Here is an 18,734-nt window from a genome sequence, read left to right on the forward strand (position 1 = left end):
TTTTATGTCATTTTTTAACCTTACTGCACTGACCATGATGTATTTATCAGTTTTGTATATTGCTAGGTTCAGTTGGCTATAATGATGTTTAAAAATTTTGTGTCTGTACTCATTGGGGATGTTGGTATATAGTTTTCTTTTCTTGTTATGTATTTGGTTTTGGAATCAGGATAATAATGCTCCCTATATTGAGTAAACTGAGATATATTCCCTCTTCAATTACCTAGAAGAGTTTTTGTAAAACTGATATAACTTATTCCTTACATGTGAGATAGTATTCACCAACAAAGCCGTTTGGCATGGAATTTTCTTTGTGTAAAGGATTTTAACCTTAAATTCAATTTCTTGGATATAAGAACATTCAGGTTATCTATTTCCTTTGAGTGCGCTTTCCTAGTTTTTTACTTTCAATAAATTTGTCCATTTTGTCTACATTCTCAAATTTATTGGCATAAACTTGTTCATAATATTCATTTATTATCCCTTTAATGTCTACAAGATTTGTAGTGATGTCCCCTCTCTCATTTCTGTGATTGGTAATTTTCATCTTCTCTTTTTTTTCTTATTAGTCTGGCTATAAGTTCATCCATTTCATTCACCAGCTTTTGGTTTCATTTATTTACTCTATTGCTTTTCTAATTTTTATTTCATTAGCCACTGCACTTTATACCTCCTATCTTCTGCTTGCTTGGGTTTCATTTGCTATTACTTTTCTAACTTCTTTACCTTAAGTTGTAAGTTTGAGTCATTATTTAAAAACTTTCTTCTCACACCAGTTAGAATGGCAATCATTAAAAAGTCAGGAAACAACAGGTGCTGGAGAGGATGTGGAGAAATAGGAACACTTTTACACTGTTGGTGGGACTGTAAACTAGTTCAACCATTGTGGAAGTCAGTGTGGCGATTCCTCAGGGATCTAGAACTAGAAATACCATTTGACCCAGCCATCCCATTACTGGGTATATACCCAAAGGACTATAAATCATGCTGCTATAAAGACACATGCACACGTATGTTTATTGCGGCATTATTCACAATAGCAAAGACTTGGAACCAACCCAAATGTCCAACAATAATAGACTGGATTAAGAAAATGTGGCACATATACACCATGGAATACTATGCAGCCATAAAAAATGATGAGTTCATGTCCTTTGTAGGGACATGGATGAAATTGGAAACCATCATTCTCAGTAAACTATCGCAAGAACAAAAAACCAAACACTGCATATTCTCACTCATAGGTGGGAATTGAACAATGAGATCACATGGACACAGGAAGGGGAATATCACACTCTGGGGAATGTTGTGGGGTTGGGGGAGGGGGGAGGGATAGCATTGGGAGATATACCTAATGCTAGATGACAAGTTAGTGGGTGCAGTGCACCAGAATGGCACATGTATACATATGTAACTAACCTGCACAATGTGCACATGTACCCTAAAACTTAAAGTATAATAAAAAAAAAATGTAAAAAAAAAAAAAAAAAAAAAAAAAAAACTTTCTTCTTTTCTCATATAGTATTTATTTAGTGCAATAAATTTCCTTGTAAGCACTGCTTTAAGTGCATCTCATAAATGTTGATATGTTGTGTTTCAATTTTATTCAGTTCAAAGTAATTTTTAATTTCCATCTTGATTTATTCTTTGAAATCGGTTACTTTTATGTATAATATTTTACTTCCAAATAGAATAATTTTTCACATATATTCCTGCTATTGTTTCCAAATATGTTTCTTTTATTCAGTGAATGCAAATTAAGATATCAAATTTGTGAGATTAAGCTAATACCATGCTTAGAAGGAAATTTATCATTTAATTCTATTGTGGTCAGAACACATACATTATTTGAATCCATTTAAATTGATTGACTTGTTTTATGACCTACAATATCTCCTGTCTTTGCAACTGTTTCATGTGCTCTTGAAAAATAGGTGTATTCTGCCACCTTTAGATGCAGTATTCTGTAAATGTCAGGTCAAATTGATTAATAATGCCATTCAAGTCTTTTCTATACTTAATAATTGTTTATTTTTATTTTTATAAGTAATATGATTCAATATCCTTAATAATTTTAAGACTACTTGTTCTATTGATTATTGAGAGAGAGGTACTGAAATCTCTACTCTAACTGTATATTTACCTATTTCTCCTTGCAGTTCGATGAGTTTTTGTTTCATGTACTTTGAAAATCTCTTATTAGGTCAATACATATTTATGATTTATGTTCTGTTGATGAATTGATTCCATTAACATTATGAAATGAACTTCTTTATCCCTGGTAAAAATATGTTAATTTGAAATCTACTTCATCTAATATTAATATGAACTACTTCAGCTGTCTTTTGACTAATGTTAGTGTGCTTTTTCATCTCCTTTACCTTTAACATAATTGTATATTTAAAATATACAATTTTGTAGGCAGCATATAGTTAGGGTCTCTTGTAGGCAACATATAGTTAGTTATTGCCCTTTCAACTAATATGACAGCCCATGTCTTTTAATTAAGGTTGTTTAGACCATTTATATTTAATGCGTTAGGTTTACATCCATCATCTTGCTATTTATTTTGTTTGTTCTATCTGTTCTTTGTTCCTTTTGCCCTCTTTGTTTGCTTTCTTTTGTATTAATTAATTCTTTTTTAGGATCCTCTTTTGTCTCCTTTGTTGGCTTACTAGCTACACACTTTGTTTTTGGCAACTTTTTAAATGTTTGCTTTAAGGTTTATGGAATAAATCTTTAACTTAATACAGTCTACATTTAACTGATATTACACCACTCTATGCACAAGAATCTTATAACAATATACTTCTATTTCTACACTCCTATCCTTGGTGCTATTATTGTTATGTATTTTACTTCTATGTATGTTAGAAGCCCCACATTATATTGTTACCAATTTTTCCTCAAACAATGAACCATCCTTTAAATGATTTAAAATATTGGAAAAATATATTTTACATTTAACCACATAATGACGATGTCCAGCATTCTTCATTCTTTTATGTGGATACAGATTTGTATCTGGTATTTTTTTTCTTCCTGACCAATTTTCTTTAACACTTCTTGTAGTGCAGGATATCTAGTGATGAATTCTTCTACCTTTCATATGTCCGAAAAAGTCCTTATCTTGCCTTTGTTTTTGAAAGATGTTGTTTATAGAATTTTAAGTTGACAATTTTTTTGGTTTTGGTAATTTAAAGATGTTTCCCTGTCTTTTCAGTTATATTGTTTCTAACAAGATCTGCTGGCCAGGCATTGTGGCTCATACCTGTAATCCCAGCACTTTGGGAGGATGAGGCAGGTGGATCACGAGGTCAGGAGATCAAGACCATCCTGGCTAACATGGATGGTCTTGTCTCTAAAACCCTGTCTCTACTAAGAATACAAAAAATTAGCTGGGCGTGGTGGCACACACTTGTAGTCCCAGCTACTTGGGTGGCTGAGGCAGCAGAATTGCTTGAACTCGGGAGGTGGAGGGTACCGTGAGCTGAGCTTATGCCACTGCACTCCAGCCTGGGCAACAGAGCAAGACTCTGTCTCAAAAACAAAACAAAAAACAAAAACAAAAACAAAGATCTGTTGTCATTGTTGTCTTTGTTCCTCTCAGCATAATAAATCCTTTTACCCTTTGGCTGCTTTTAATTTACTTTTTATCACTGGTTCTAAGGAATTTTATTATAGTGTGTAGTTTTCTTCATACTATTTGTGCTAGGTATTCTTTGAGCTCTTGGATCTATGGGTTTATACTTTTCATCAAATTTGGAAATTTTGGCCACTTTTTTTTTCAAATACATTTTGTCCCTTCCTCCTTTTCAGAGACTCCAGTTATACATATATTAAAATGTTTGAAGTTGTCCCACAACTCACTGATGGTCTGCTCATTATCTTTCAGTCTTTTTTCTCTCCATGCTTCATTTTGTTTTTTTGGTTTTTTTTCTGTTTTTTTTTTAATTATACTTTAAGTGTTAGGGTACATGTGCGCAATGTGCAGGTTTGTTACATATGTATACATGTGCCATGTTGGTGTGTTGCACCCATTAACTCATCATTTACATTAGGTATATATCCTAATGCTATCCCTCCCCCCTACCCCCACCCCACAAAAGGCCCCAGTGTGTGATGTTCCCCTTCTTGTGTCCAAGTGTTCTCATTGTTTAATTCACACCTATGAGTGAGAACATCTGGTGTTTGGTTTTTTGTCCTTGCGATAGTTTGCTGAGAATGATGGTTTCCAGCTTCATCCATGTCCCTACCAAAGGACATGAACTCATCCTTTTTTATGGCTGCATAGTATTCCATGGTATATATGTGCCACATTTTCTTAATCCAGTCTATCATTCATGGACATTTGGGTTGGTTCCAAGTCTTTGCTATTGTGAATAGTGCCGCAATAAACATGTGTGTGCATGTGTCTTTATAGCAGCATGATTTATAATCCTTTGGGGATATACCTAGTAATGGGATGGCTGGGTCAAATGGTATTTCTAGTTCTAGATCCCTGAGGAATCGCCACACTGACTTCCACAATGGTTGAACTAGTTTACAGTCCCACCAACAGTGTAAAAGTGTTCCTATTTCTCCACATCCTCTCCAGCACCTGTTGTTTCCTGACTTTTTAATGATCGCCATTCTAACTGGTGTGAGATGGTATCTCATTGTGGTTTTGATTTGCATTTCTCTGATGGCCAGTGATGATGAGAAGTGATGATAAGCAGAGCCTCGCTCTGTCGCCCAGGCTGGAGTGCAGTAGTGCGATCTTGGCTCACTGCAAGCTCCGCCTCATGGGTTCGCGCCATTCTCCTACCTCAGCCTCCTGAGTAGCTAGGACTACAGGCGCCTGCCTCCAAGCCCAGCTAATTTTTTTTTTGTATTTTGAGTGGAGACGGGGTTTCACTGTGTTAGCCAGGATGGTCTCAATCTCCTGACCTCGTGATCCGCCCGCCTCGGCCTCCCAAAGTGCTGGGATTACAGGCATAAGCCACCGCGCCCGGCCTATGATAAGCATTTTTTCATGTGTCTTTTGGCTGCATAAATGTCTTCTTTTGAGGAGTGTCTGTTCATATCCTTTGTCCACTTGTTGATGGGGTTGTTTTGTTCTTGTAAATTTGTTTGAGTTCTTTGTAGATTCTGGATGTTAGCCCTTTGTCAGATAAGTAGATTGCAAAAATGTTCTCCCATTCTGTAGGTTGCCTATTCACTCTGATGGTAGTTTCTTTTGCTGTGCAGAAGCTCTTTAATTTAATGAGATCCCATTTGTCAATTTTGGCTTTTGTTGCCGTTGCTTTTGGTGTTTTGGACATGAAGTCCTTTCCCATGCCTACGTCCTGAATGCTATTGCCTAGGTTTTCTTCTAGGGTTTTTATGGTTTTAGGTCTAACATTTAAGTTTTTAATCCATCTTGAATTAATTTTTGTATAAGGTGTAAGGAAGAGATCCAGTTTCAGCTTTCTACATATGGCTAGCCAGTTTTCCCAGCACCATTTATTAAATAGGAAATCCTTTCCCCATTTCCTGTTTTCGTCAGGTTTGTCAAAGATCAGATAGTTGTAGATGTATGGCATTATTTCTGAGGGCTCTGTTCTGTTCCATTGGTCTATATGTCTGTTTTGGTACCAGTACCATGCTGTTTTGGTTACTGTAGCCTTGTAGTATAGTTTGAAGTCAGGTAGTGTGATGCCTCCAGCTTTGTTCTTTTGGCTTAGGATTGTCTTGGCAATGCGGGCTCTTTTTTGGTTCCATATGAACTTTAAAGTAGTTTTTTCCAATTCTGTGAAGAAAGTCATTGGTAGCTTGATGGGGATGGCATTGAATCTACAAATTACCTTGGGCAGTATATCCATTTTCATGATATTGATTCTTCCTACCCATGAGCATGGAATATTCTTCCATTTGTTTGTATCCTCTTTTATTTCATTGAGCAGTGGTTTGTAGTTCTCCCTGAAGAGGTCCTTCACATCCCTTGTAAGTTGGATTGCTAGGTATTTTATTCTCTTTGAAGCAATTGTGAATGGGAGTTCACTCATGATTTGGCTCTCTGTTTGTCTGTTATTGGAGTATAAGAATGCTTGTGATTTTTGCACATTGATTTTGTATCCTGAGACTTTGCTGAAGTTGCTTATCAGCTTAAGGAGATTTTGGGCTGAGATGATGGGGTTTTCTAGATATACAATCATGTCATCTGCAAACAGGGACAATTTGACTTCCTCTTTTCCTAATTGAATACCCTTTATTTCCTTCTCCTGCCTGATTGCCCTGGCCAGAACTTCAGACACTATGTTGAATAGGAGTGGTGAGAGAGGGCATCCCTGTCTTGTGCCAGTTTTCAAAGGGAATGCTTCCAGTTTTTGCCCATTCGGTATGATATTGGCTGTGGGTTTGTCATAAATAGCTCTTATTATTTTGAGATACGTCCCATCAATACCTAATTTATTGAGAGTTTTTGCATGAAGGGCTGTTGAATTTTCTCAAAGGCCTTTTCTGCATCTATTGTGATAATCATGCAGTTTTTGTCATTGGTTCTCTTTATATGCTGGATTATGATTATTGATTTGCCTATGTTGAACCAGCCTTGCATGCCAGGGATGAAGCCCACTTGATAATGCTGGATAAGCTTTTTGATGTGCTGCTGGATTCGGTTTGCCAGTATTTTATTGAGGATTTTTGCATCGATGTTCATCAGGGATATTGGTCTAAAATTCTCTTTTTTTGTTGTGTCTCTGCCAGGCTTTGGTATCAGGATGATGCTGGCCTCATAAAATGAGTTAGGGAGGATTCCTTCTTTTTCTATTGATTGGAATAGTTTCAGAAGGAATAGTACCAACTCCTCCTTGTACCTCTGGTAGAATTTGGCTGTGAATCCGTCTAGTCATGGACTTGTTTTTGTTGGTAAGCTATTAATTATTGCCTCAATTTCAGAGCCTGTTATTGGTCTATTCAGAGATTCAACTTCTTCCTGGTATAGTCTTGGGAGGGGGTATGTGTCAAGGAATTTATCCATTTCTTCTAGATTTTCTAGTTTATTTGCGTAGAGGTGTTTATAGTATTATCTGATGGTAGTTTGTATTTCTGTGGGATCGGTGGTGATATCCCCTTTATCATTTTTTATTGCGTCTATTTGATTCTTCTCTCTTTTCTTCTTTATTAGTCTTGCTAGCGGTCTATCAATTTTGTTGATCTTTTCAAAAAACCAGCTCCTGGATTCATTAATTTTTTGAAGGGTTTTTTATGTCTCTATCTCCCTCAGTTCTGCTCTGATCTTAGTTATTTCTTGCCTTCTGCTAGCTTTTGAATGTGTTTGCTCTTGCTTTTCTAGTTCTTTTAATTGTGATGTTAGGGTGTCAATTTTAGATCTTTCCTGCTTTCTCTTGTTGGCATTTAGTGCTATAAATTTCCCTCCACACACTGCTTTAAATGTGTCCCAGAGATTCTGGTATGTTGTGTCTTTGTTCTCGTTGGTTTCAAAGAACATCTTCATTTCTGCCTTCATTTCATTATGTACCCAGTAGTCATTCAGGAGCAGGTTGTTCGGTTTCTATGTAGTGGAGCGGTTTTAAGTCAGTTTCTTAATCCCGAGTTCTAGTTTGATTGCACTGTGGTCTGAGAGACAGTTTGTTATAATTTCTGTTCTTTTACATTTGCTGAGGAGTGCTTTACTTCCAACTATGTGGTCAATTTTGGAATAAGTGCGGTGTGGTGCTGAGAAGAATGTATATTCTGTTGATTTGGGGTGGAGAGTTCTGTAGATGTCTATTAGGTCCGCTTGGTGCAGAGCTGAGTTCAATTCCTGGATATCCTTGTTAACTTTCTGTCTCGTTGATCTAATGTTGACAGTGGGGTGTTAAAGTCACCCATTATTATTGTGTGGGAGTCTAAGCCTCTTTGTAGGTCTCTAAGGACTTGGTTTATGAATCTGGGTGCTCCTGTATTGGGTGCATATATATTTAGGATAGCTAGCTCTTCTTGTTGAATCGATCCCTTTACCATTATGTAATGGCCTTCTTTGTCTCTTTTGATCTTTGTTGGTTTAAAGTCTGTTTTATCAGAGACTAGGATTGCAACCCCTGCCTTTTTTTGTTTTCCATTTGCTTGGTAGATCTTCCTCCATCCCTTTATTTTGAGGCTTTGTGTGTCTCTGCATGTGAGATGGGTTTCCTGAATACAGCACACTGATGGGTCTTGACTCTTTATGCAATTTGCCAGTGTGTCTTTTAATTGGAGCATTTAGCCCATTTACATTTAAGGTTAATATTGTTATGTGTGAATTTGATCCTGTCATTATGATGTTAGCTGGTTATTTTACTCGTTAGTTGATGCAGTTTCTTCCTAGCCTCGATGGTCTTTACGATTTGGCATGTTTTTGCAGTGGCTAGTACCGGTTGTTCCTTTCCATGTTTAGTGCTTCCTTCAGGAGCTCTTGTAAGGCAGGCCTGGTGGTGACAAAATCTCTCAGCATTTGCTTGTCTGTAAAGGATTTTATTTCTCCTTCGCTTATGAAGCTTAGTATGGCTGGATATGAAATTCTGGGTTGAAAATTCTTTTCTTTAAGAATGTTGAATATTGGCCCCCACTCTCTTCTGTCTTGTAGGGTTTCTGCTGAGATATCCACTGTTAGTCTGATGGGCTTCTCTTTGTGTAACCCGACCTTTCTCTCTGGATGCCCTTAACATTTTTTCCTTCATTTCAACTGTGGTGAATCTGACAATTATGTGTCTTGGAGTTGCTCTTCTTGAGGAGTATCTTTGTGGCATTCTCTGTATTTCCTGAATTTGAATGTTGGCCTGCCTTGCTAGATTAGGGAAGTTCTCCTGGATAATATCCTGCAGAGTGTTTTCCAACTTAGTTCCATTCTCCCCATCACTTTCAGGTACACCAATCAGATGTAGATTTGGTCTTTTCACATAGTCCCATATTTCTTGGAGGCTTTGTTCATTTCTTTTTATTCTTTTTTCTCTAAACTTCTCTTCTCACTTCATTTCATTCATTTGATCTTCCATCACTGATACCCTTTCTTCCAGTTGATCAAATAGGCTACTGAAGCTTGTGCATGCATCACGTAGTTCTTGTGCCATAGTTTTCAGCTCCGTCAGGTCCTTTAAGGACTTCTCTGCATTGGTTATTCTAGTTAGCCATTCATCTAGTCTTTTTTCAAGGTGTTTAACTTCTTTGCTATGGGTTCAAACTTCCTCCTTTAGCTCAGGGAAGTTTGATCATCTGACGTCTTCTTCTCTCAACTCGTCAAAGTTGTTCTCCATCCAGCTTTGTTCCATTGCTGGTGAGGAGCTGCATTCCTTTGGAGGAGGAGAGGTGCTCTGATTTTTAGAATTTTCAGTTTTTCTGCTCTGTTTTTTTCCCCATCTTTGTGGTTTTATCTACCTTTGGTCTTTGATGAAGGTGACATACAGATGGGGTTTTGGTGTGGATGTCCTTTCTGTTTGTTAGTTTTCCTTCTAAGAATCAGGACCCTCAGCTGCAGGTCTGTTGGAGTTTGCTGGAGGTCTGCTCCAGATCCTGTTTGCCTGGGCATCAGCAGCAGAGGCTGCAGAACAGCAAATATTGGTGAACAGCAAATGTCGCTGCCTGATCGTTCCTCTAGAAGTTTTGTCTCAGAGGGCTACCCGGCCGTGTGAGGTGTCAGTCTGCCCCTACTGGGTGCTGCCTCCCAGTTAGGCTACTCGGGGGTCAGGGACCCACTTGAGGAAGCAGTCAGTCCGTTCTCAGATCTCAAGCTGCATGCTGGGAGAACCACTACTGTCTTCCAAGCTGTCAGACAGGGACATTTAAGTCTGCAGAGGTTTCTGCTGCCTTTTGTTTGGCTATGCCCTGCCCGCAGAGGTGGAGTCTACAGAGGTAGGCAGGCCTCCTTGAGCTGCGGTGGGCTCCACCCAGTTCGAGCTTCCCGGACACTTTGTTTACCTGCTGAAGCCTCAGGAATGGCGGGCGCCTCTCCCCCAGCCTCGCTGCTGCCTTGCAGTTTGATCTCAGACTGCTGTGCTAGCAATGAGTGAGGCTCCGTGGGCGTAGGACCCTCCAAGCCATGCGCAGGATATAATCTCCTGGTGTGCCGTTTGCTAAGACCATTGGAAAAGCGCAGTATCAGGGTGGGAGTGACCCGATTTTCCAGGTTCCGTCTGTCACCCCTTTCCTTGGCTAGGAAAGGGAATTCCCTGACCCCTTGCACTTCCCGGGCAAGGCAATGCCTCACCCTGCTTCAGCTCACACTAGGTGCACTGCACCCACTGTCTGACAATCCACAGTGAGATGAACCTGGTACCTCAGTTGGAAATGCAGAAATCATCCGTCTTCTGCGTTGCTCACGCTGAGAGCTGTAGACTGGAGCTGTTCCTATTCGGCCATCTTGGAACCCTCTCCTCTTCATTTTGTAAAGTTAATATTGCTTGTCTTTAAGTTCACTAATCTTTTATTTCTCAGTCTTTAAACTGCTGTTAATTCTATATCTTGTATTTTTATTTTGAATGTTGTATTTTCATTGGTAGAAATTCAATTTGGTTTTTTTTATATCTTTCTTCTTTTTTAACTTGCTTATTTCTCTACCTTCTTGAATACATAGAGTACAGTTATAATAACTATTTCTAAATCTTTGTCTACTAATAATATCATATATGTGATCTCTGGATTGGTTTCAATTAACTGGTGTTTTCCCTCAGTATTTATGCCTAGTAAGTTTTATTGAATTCAGACATTGCAAATATTACTTTGTTGGGTGCTTCTTATTCTTGTACTTTAAAAAATTCTTGGACTTTGTTCTGTGTCCATTTTGAGGAGTACCCTGTGTTAGAGATTTGTTGCCATTGACAGAGGGCTGAAGGCATAGAGTGGAGCTCTTTGAGAATTTTAAGAAGAAATAATATGAATTTTAGCGCCTGGTGGATAAGTTTACAGAATTTTCTTTCATTGCAACATACCTGGTGGTACAATTTAGGAGCTAAGTTTCCAGTTGACCTCTAACCACTGGAGGCTATACCTTTTTACCAAAATAACCTAACTGCTGATTAGTCAAAGTGGCTTTAAGTCAGTGTACAAAATCTCCCTATGAACAGCACTGGCCTTCCACCGGCTGCCCAGTGCTACAGGTTTTTCTAGGCAACTAGAAAACAACTTCTGTTGTTTCTAGGCAAGTCTTGTTCCAGTTAAGTGTTCAGGAACTTTCTTCTTGCTAAGTTCATCCACATCAGAACCTTTCTGAAGCACCAGAAACATTGCCTAGTGTCCAGCTGATACACCACACAACCATCCCATGCAAAGGCACATCAACTCGTAGGCATTGCTTCTCAGCAGCCTCCTAGGCATAAAAATCGTCACTTCCTCTCTGTTTAGGACAATCTACATAAATTTGTCCAGCACACCCAGTGGTTCTCAAATATTAATGTGTAGTGGAATTACCTGCCACACCTATTATAATGTCCTTTCCTGAGTCTTACACCAGGGAATCCCTATTTGGTAGGTGTTAAGTGTTGGGTTTTGCATAAAATTGTAGCAGGTTCTTATTGCCCAAGGGGATGAAATTGGACTGAAATTCAGCCCATTCTCAGCTTGCCAAACCGTACACTCTAGTGTGGGCCTGGTATACCAAAAGGAAGGGGCACCTTCAATTTATTTTAGTTTCATCTGCTTTCTAAGCCTAGTGTCTGTGGGGATATATCCACAAGAGCAGTGAGGGTAGGGAAGACTTTTTCTAATTTGCACAAAGGCTCTCTATGCCCTGGCATATTAGTCCAGGGCTTCCAAAAGGGAGATGCCAGGCAGGGCTACAGATACAAGAGATTACTTAGAGGAAACAGGTGTGATGAAAAAAATGAGAAGAAAGCCAGGAGAAGCAGAGGGAGACAGCAATCCAGGTCTGACCCTTGTGAACAAGAGATGGAGTCAAGGAAAGTTGGATGGAAAAGCTTTAGACTATATGTAGGTCTGAGAAAAATTGGTAAAGCTGATGGGGAGTCCTCTAGCCAAAATCACCCACAGAGGAACCCTGCATCTTAAAGGAATGGGCCTGCCCTGGCATCTCTACCATGCTCAGTCATGGGCTAGAAGGAGTCATGAGAAGTGTAGTCTCATGAAAAAATAGTAGATTTCAAGGTAGTTATGCTTCTGAAGTTGGAGATCTAAGAGGTGCTTGTTAATGACTCGCATACTGTATTAGTCCATTCTCACACTGCTATGAAGAAATACCCAAGCCTGGGTAATTTATAAAGGAAAGAGGTTTAATTGGCTCACAGTTCTGCATTGCTGGGGAGGCCACAGAAACTTACAATCATGGTGGAAGGCAAAGGAGAAGCAGGCACCTCTTCACAGGGTGGCAGGACAGAGTAAGTGCAAGCAGGGGAAATACCAGACACTTATAAAGCCATCAGATCTCGTGAGACTCATTCACTATCACGAGAACAGCATGGGGGAAACTGCCCCATGATCCAATTACCTCCACGTGGTCTAGCCCTTGACACACGGGGATTATAATTCAAGATGAGATTTTAGGTGGGGACACAGCCAAACTATATCACATACCTAATGAGGAGGGCCTTGGAAATCTGCCTTTGTAAAAGTTCCCCACTCCCAAGGGATTCCAAACACCTTGTCCAGTGAATCACCCTTAGAGGAACACCTGCCTAAATTTTTTAAAAGAAAGGTATATTAACTGTCCCTAAGGAAGAAGAATGTCCAGACTTCCTAAACACAAGGTCACACTCTTGGGAGCTTGGATTGGGGAAGCTCTCCAATTCCTCTCGGATCAGTGTAGCCCAGAGCATGGTTATATTCTCAACAAATGACTCTGCCCAATGTTCTGCCACATATGTTATAACAGGAATGAGCTGAGTGGAACAGGCACCCAGACGATGGAAGTCAAATCTGCCTCAGAGGCAGGGTCAGGGAAAGGGTCTTTGAAGGTGGGAAAAGCACAGGTAAGGAATGGAGAGAAAGGCATGTCTAGAAGAGCAGGGAATAGTCTGTTTGGCTGCATGGAAAGAGTGCAAGATGGGGAGATAAGTTGGTTCCATGCTTGGAGGAACAGATTCAGTGGAATGTGAGTTTGGGAGACTGGGATTTAGGCATCATTGCCTGAAAATGTAAAAATACCTGGGAGGACATTTCTGCAAGGTGGCACTGATTGCTGAGTCTCAGGCTTCAGGAGGCCCTGTGTTGTTCTGAGCAAGCCCAGAAGGCAAACTGGGTGTCACCCAGAGAGCTCCTTGTATACCCATTTCTGGGGAGAGGTACAGGGAACAAGAGAGGGAAATAGTTGGGGAGTTGTCACTACCTTCCTAGCTCTGCACAGGGCTGGCCCTGGGTCCCAAAACACTGTCTCAGCTCAAGAGGGGCCTCCTATAAAAAGCAAACAGGAGAAGAACTATTTGATGGTGTACGATTTATGAAGATGCTCTCTTTAGCACAATATGCTCAACAATATGAGTGAACTCAAATGGCTCACTTGGTTTTCAGATTGGCTCCCAAGTGTTTACCTGGGCCCTGCTTGATTCAGCTCTCTCCCTTCCTCTACATCCTCACCTGCTGCTCATCCTTAGACAAAGACCAAAATCTTTAACAAGGCCCTTTCTTCATGACTTAGCTTTTGCCATCTGTTGAGATCAGATCTAAACCAACTGGGCCATTCAGAATTAGATTATTTTTGGTAAATATTGGTAAGTAACATCAAGTAGGTGAAGTGATGACAGCTCTAGATCTCTTCCCCTGACAACCCTTATCCCAGTCCATGAATCAGTATTACCAGAATGTCTGTTAAATCCACAACTCTCTCCTCACTAGACTGGTAGGATCATGGAAATAAGAACCAAGTCTGTATGCTCACTGGTAAATATCAAAGATCTTAGATGGTCTGATTCAAGCAAGTACGAGTAATTTACTTCCTGAGTGTTTTAACTGTTACAATACCAATCTGAAAAAACAAAACCTAAAGAAGATCCACTCTGAATAATAGCAACTATCATTCGTTAAGCACCTAATATTTCCAATCCCTACAACAACCTGCCTAGAAGACAGTATTGTCCCCACATACACCTGAACTGAATCTCAGAGACAGGCATTGACTTTGCCAAAAGCAAAGGGTTATAAGCAAAGAGTTTAGCTGGGATTTGAACCCAGAACATTCTGACTGCAATGTCCCAGCTCCTCCCATGACACAATCGCATCACAATTCATGCCACTACTAGCCTAGTTGGTGAGAGCAACCCAAACCAATGTCTTGCTTTTTGAATACTTATGAATATTAGCTACCCATCAGTATTTCTTCCCCTTCCCTTGCCCCACAAACATGCCTGTTACCTGAGCTGTTGTCCTGGGGTGCATACCTGCCTGATAATGGTGGATGTTAGTGATAAATGGTGCAGTAGATTCTGGAGCATCTTTCCAGGTTTTGAGCCTGGCTCTGCCACTGCTGTGGAAATACCACAGATCAAAATGGGCAATTTAGACTGTGTAGTTTACTAATATTCTGGATGCAGGAAGGAAACAGAAGGAGCCCGAGAGAAAACCATCTACAGATGGATATGACTCCCACCTCCATAGTACCTGCATGTTATGAATGTTCTTCTAAAGAACTAGCCTAGTAACTTAACGGAGCCCCCAGGATCTCTTTCAGAGAGCTGCCTTTCTTAATGCTTAGAAGTCTCTTTCTTCAAGAACTGCTGCTATGGTCTGAATGTTTGTGTCTCCCCAAAATTCATATGTTCATACCTAATCCCCAGTGTGATTGTATTAAAAGGTAAAAGTCTTTGGGAGGTGATTAGGTCCTAAGAACAGAGCCCTTATGGATGGGATTAGTGCCCTTACAAAAGAGACCCCAGAGAGCTCCCTCACCCCTTCCACCAAGTGAAGATACAGTGAGAAGTCACCATCTATGAACCAGAAAACAGGCCCTCACCAGACACAGAATCTGCCAGAACCTCGATATTGGACTTCCCAGACTACAGGACTGTGAGAAATAAACTTCTGTTGTTTATAAGCCACCCAGTCTAAGACATTTTGTTATAGCAGCCTGAATTGACTAAGACAACTACATTTTTATTTTCCATGGATGCTGATTTCACATGCCACAGGGAAGATGTATGGCAGAATGAGCTGTGGCACAGGAAAGCTTATGGCAAAGGTCTTATGTGATGGGGATGGGAGGGAAGGGACAGCAGGAAGGTGGTCACTTCAGTAGAGGAAAGCTAAGTGTGTCTATCATTACCCCTTGCCAGCTGGGTGACTTTGGCCAAGTCACTTAACCACTCTGTGCCTGTTTCCTCATCTAGAAAGTATGGCTAAAAATAAGATTTAACTTCAGAGGATTGCTGTGAGTTGTAAACAAATGCATCCTTTATTATTATTGATATGGCTTGGCTCTGTGTCCCCACCCAGTCTCACCTTAAATTGTAATAATTCTCACGTGTCATGGGAGGGACCCAGTGGGAGGTAATCGAATCATGGGGGCGGGCCTTTCCCATGCTGTTCTCATGATTGTGAATAAGTCTCACGACATCTGATGGTTTTCTAAAGAGGAATTCCCCTGCACATGCCCTCTTGCCTGCTGCTGTGTAAGACGTCACTTTGCTCTTTCTTTGTCTTCTGCCATAATTTTGAGGCCTCCCCAGCCATGTGGAACAGTGAGTCCATTAAATCTCTTTCCTTTTTAAATTACCCGGTCTCAGGCATGTCTTTATTAGCAGCATGAGAATGGACTAATACAATTATCTAGAACTTCCTGTCTTGTGGGAGGCACTTACCTTGCTAACTTAAATGGGGGATAACATTTCATCTTGCCTCATTCACACAGACACATTTCATGGTCATTGCATGGTTTCTGCTTGGTGCTTGCAGGTCCAGATTTCTAATTTAAACTGTCAGAGCTCATCCATATTGGCAATAAACCCATGTCAACTCAGCACTCAAAGTGTAGAACAACAGCAAGTATAAAAAGAAATAGACTTTCTTTTCATCCTCATCACAATAGTACCTTAAACTTCTGTCACTTGCCATAATTTTTAATTCTCTATTTGATTGTGGGCATTGTAATTTCTGGCTTTCTAGCTAAACGTCCCCCTGCCCCACCATGAAATATAATGCTTGGCACATATTAGGATATTCCCTGAATGTTTAGTGAATGTCCTCTAATAAATGTCCATAAAAGCTACAATTCAGATCTAGAATATCACAGAAGTACAAAAATTTATGCACATTAGGAATCAGCTTCCGAATAAAATCTAAATTCCTTTGCTTACCATACTAGGCACTTCATTAATTGGCCCCAACTGTCCCATTTTACCTCATCAGCAACGCTGCCCTCCCCCCACAACTCTCACACCCAGCTCCCAAGTCCCCAGCCCCACAAAACTCTGTCATTCCCAGAACAGGTCATGCCCTTTTACAATTCCAAGACCTTGTACTTGCTATTGCCTCTTCCTGAAATATCCTTTCCTTTTAAGCATAGCCAACTCCTACTGCACCTTCAAAAGCCCCATTTAAATAACTCCTCCTCAGGGATGTCTCTCAGGCTCCCTAAGGCAGCATCAATACCTCCCTTCTCTGGACTCCCTCAATACCCTGTCTAGCACACCTATGAAGAGGCCTGGCCTTAGTCATGCCAAGGGCTGAGCTTAAAGTCCTAGCTTTACAACTTGCAAACTGTGAGACCTTGGGTGAGTATATGCAACCTCTCTGAAATTGTCTTTTCATCTGCTAACCAGCACCAATAGCAACCACCCCTGAAGGTTGCAACAGGAGTGATCTAATTTGATCATTGTGAAGTGTATAGCAAACTCTCAAGAAATGGTAGACAGTGTGATACTTTCTAATACAGCACGTGACCACATTGCAATTCACCTGTGTATACTCCTGCCTTTTCTGTAAAACCCTAGATGACACCAACAGGTTCTGCAATTATTTCTTATCCCTGGCAACTAGCACACTTAGTAGGTGCTTAAGTGCATCCTTGCAGAATGCTTGTGTGCAGTCACGAATGAATACGTCTGAGCTGTTTGATTCCCTAGAGTGCCCAGGCGGAGCGGGGTCACCCTGCAATGGCAGAGGCAGTTGTGCTGAAGGCATGGAAGGAAATGGAACCTGCTCCTGCCAAGTAAGTTCAAAAATGTGTTCTTTCTTTCCTGGATTCTGCTCCCCATCTTCTTACCTGTTGATCCTCCTTAAACACACACACACACACACACACACACACACGTGCACACACACATATACAGCGAAGTTCTTAAGCGGTGAAGGTATTAATTTTTTTTAAATGTGCAATTTGCAACAAAATGACCATTTATAGCCTGGGGACCTTTAGGAGAGTCAATTAACTGCTCAGTCTTAAGCATATCCACTTGTAAAAATGGGTTTGAGGCTGGGAGCAGTGACTTATGCCTGGAATCCCAGCACTTTAGGAGGCTGAGGGGGGAGGATCACGAGGTCAAGAGATCGAGACCATCCTAGCCAGCATGGTGAAACCCCATCTCTACTAAAAATACAAAAATTAGCTGGGTGTGGTGGTGGGTGCCTGTAGTCCCAGCTACTCAGGAGACTGAGGCAGGAGAATTGCTTGAACCCAGGAGGCAGAGGTTGCAGTGAGCTGAGATTGTGCCATTGCACTCCAGTCTGGGTGACAAGAGCAAGACTCTGTCCCCTCCCCCCGCCCACCCAAAAAAAAAGTTTGAAACAGTATCTATGTAATAACATTTGTTGAAAAAGTAAAATGAGGCCGTATATGTGAAAATACTTTATGACACTATATAGGACTATAGAAATTGCTGTCATTGTTAATGTTAATAATCACTATTAGCAGACAAACCTTATGGTGCTATCCTCTGCATCCTTTGTGAACCGTTAGGCTTACCAGTTCAAGATTTTCTTTTACCAGTTGAAGAATTTCTTCGTTATCTCATGAAAGTGACTTTTTGCACATCTCAAGTCCTGGGGGATTTAAATACAAGGAAATCCTTCTGAAAAAGATTGAGCTCAACTGTCTTCAGAAATGCAAAACTGAGGTTGGGCAGGTGGCTCACGCCTGTAATCCCAGTACTTTGGGAGGCCGAGGTGAGCAGATCACTTGAGGCCAGGAGTTCGAGACCAACCTGGCCAACATGGTGAAACCTGTCTCTACTAAAAATACAAAAATTATCCGGGTGTGGTGGTGTGCACCTGTAATCCCAGCTACTCAGGAGGCTGAATCAGGAGAACCTGGGAGGCGGAGGTTTCAGTGAGCCGAGATCATGCCACTGCACTTCAGCCTGGGTGACAGAGCGAGACTCAGTCTCAAAACAAAAATGCAAAACTGAAAGCATTTTCCTTTCACCCTTGGGCAAAGTTGGGATATGACTGCTAGCACTTGCTATATATTTATATCTTTGGACTGACAAAGCAGCTTTCTCCTGCAGAGCTTCAGACCCTTAGTACAAAATGACATGGGTATTAATGTATGCAATGATAACACAAATAAACAGAAAGAAGAAGCTCCAGGATAGGCACAGAGGGAAAATATATTTGAAAAACAAATGCTGAGTTGGAAATCCAAGGCCTTCCTGGGTACCATGGGTCACCTTGGGTCTAATGTCAACCACCTGGGGTGTTTTGCAGGAAGGGTTTGGTGGAACAGCCTGTGAAACCTGTGCTGACGACAACTTATTTGGACCCAGCTGTTCATCAGGTATGTCTGATTTTTGTGTAATCACCATATTTGCAAGGATTGACAGTCCATGAGAAAGATTGCTCCTTGAGGAGAAAACACTGAA

General features: G+C 40.6%; 1 protein-coding gene across 1 annotated transcript in view; it reads left to right on the forward strand.

The window, feature by feature from the left end:
* Positions 1-18,734, forward strand: part of STAB2 (stabilin 2) — a 178,496-nt gene that overhangs the window by 16,996 nt on the left and 142,766 nt on the right. Inside the window, exons 4-5 of the mRNA XM_055357855.2 lie at positions 17,001-17,086; positions 18,580-18,649. Of these exons, the coding sequence (XP_055213830.1) occupies positions 17,001-17,086; positions 18,580-18,649 (156 nt within the window). The remainder of the gene's footprint in view (positions 1-17,000; positions 17,087-18,579; positions 18,650-18,734) is intronic.

The sequence above is a fragment of the Gorilla gorilla genome, chromosome 10 (genome assembly GCF_029281585.2).
Source record: "Gorilla gorilla gorilla isolate KB3781 chromosome 10, NHGRI_mGorGor1-v2.1_pri, whole genome shotgun sequence".
NCBI lineage: Eukaryota > Metazoa > Chordata > Mammalia > Primates > Hominidae > Gorilla > Gorilla gorilla.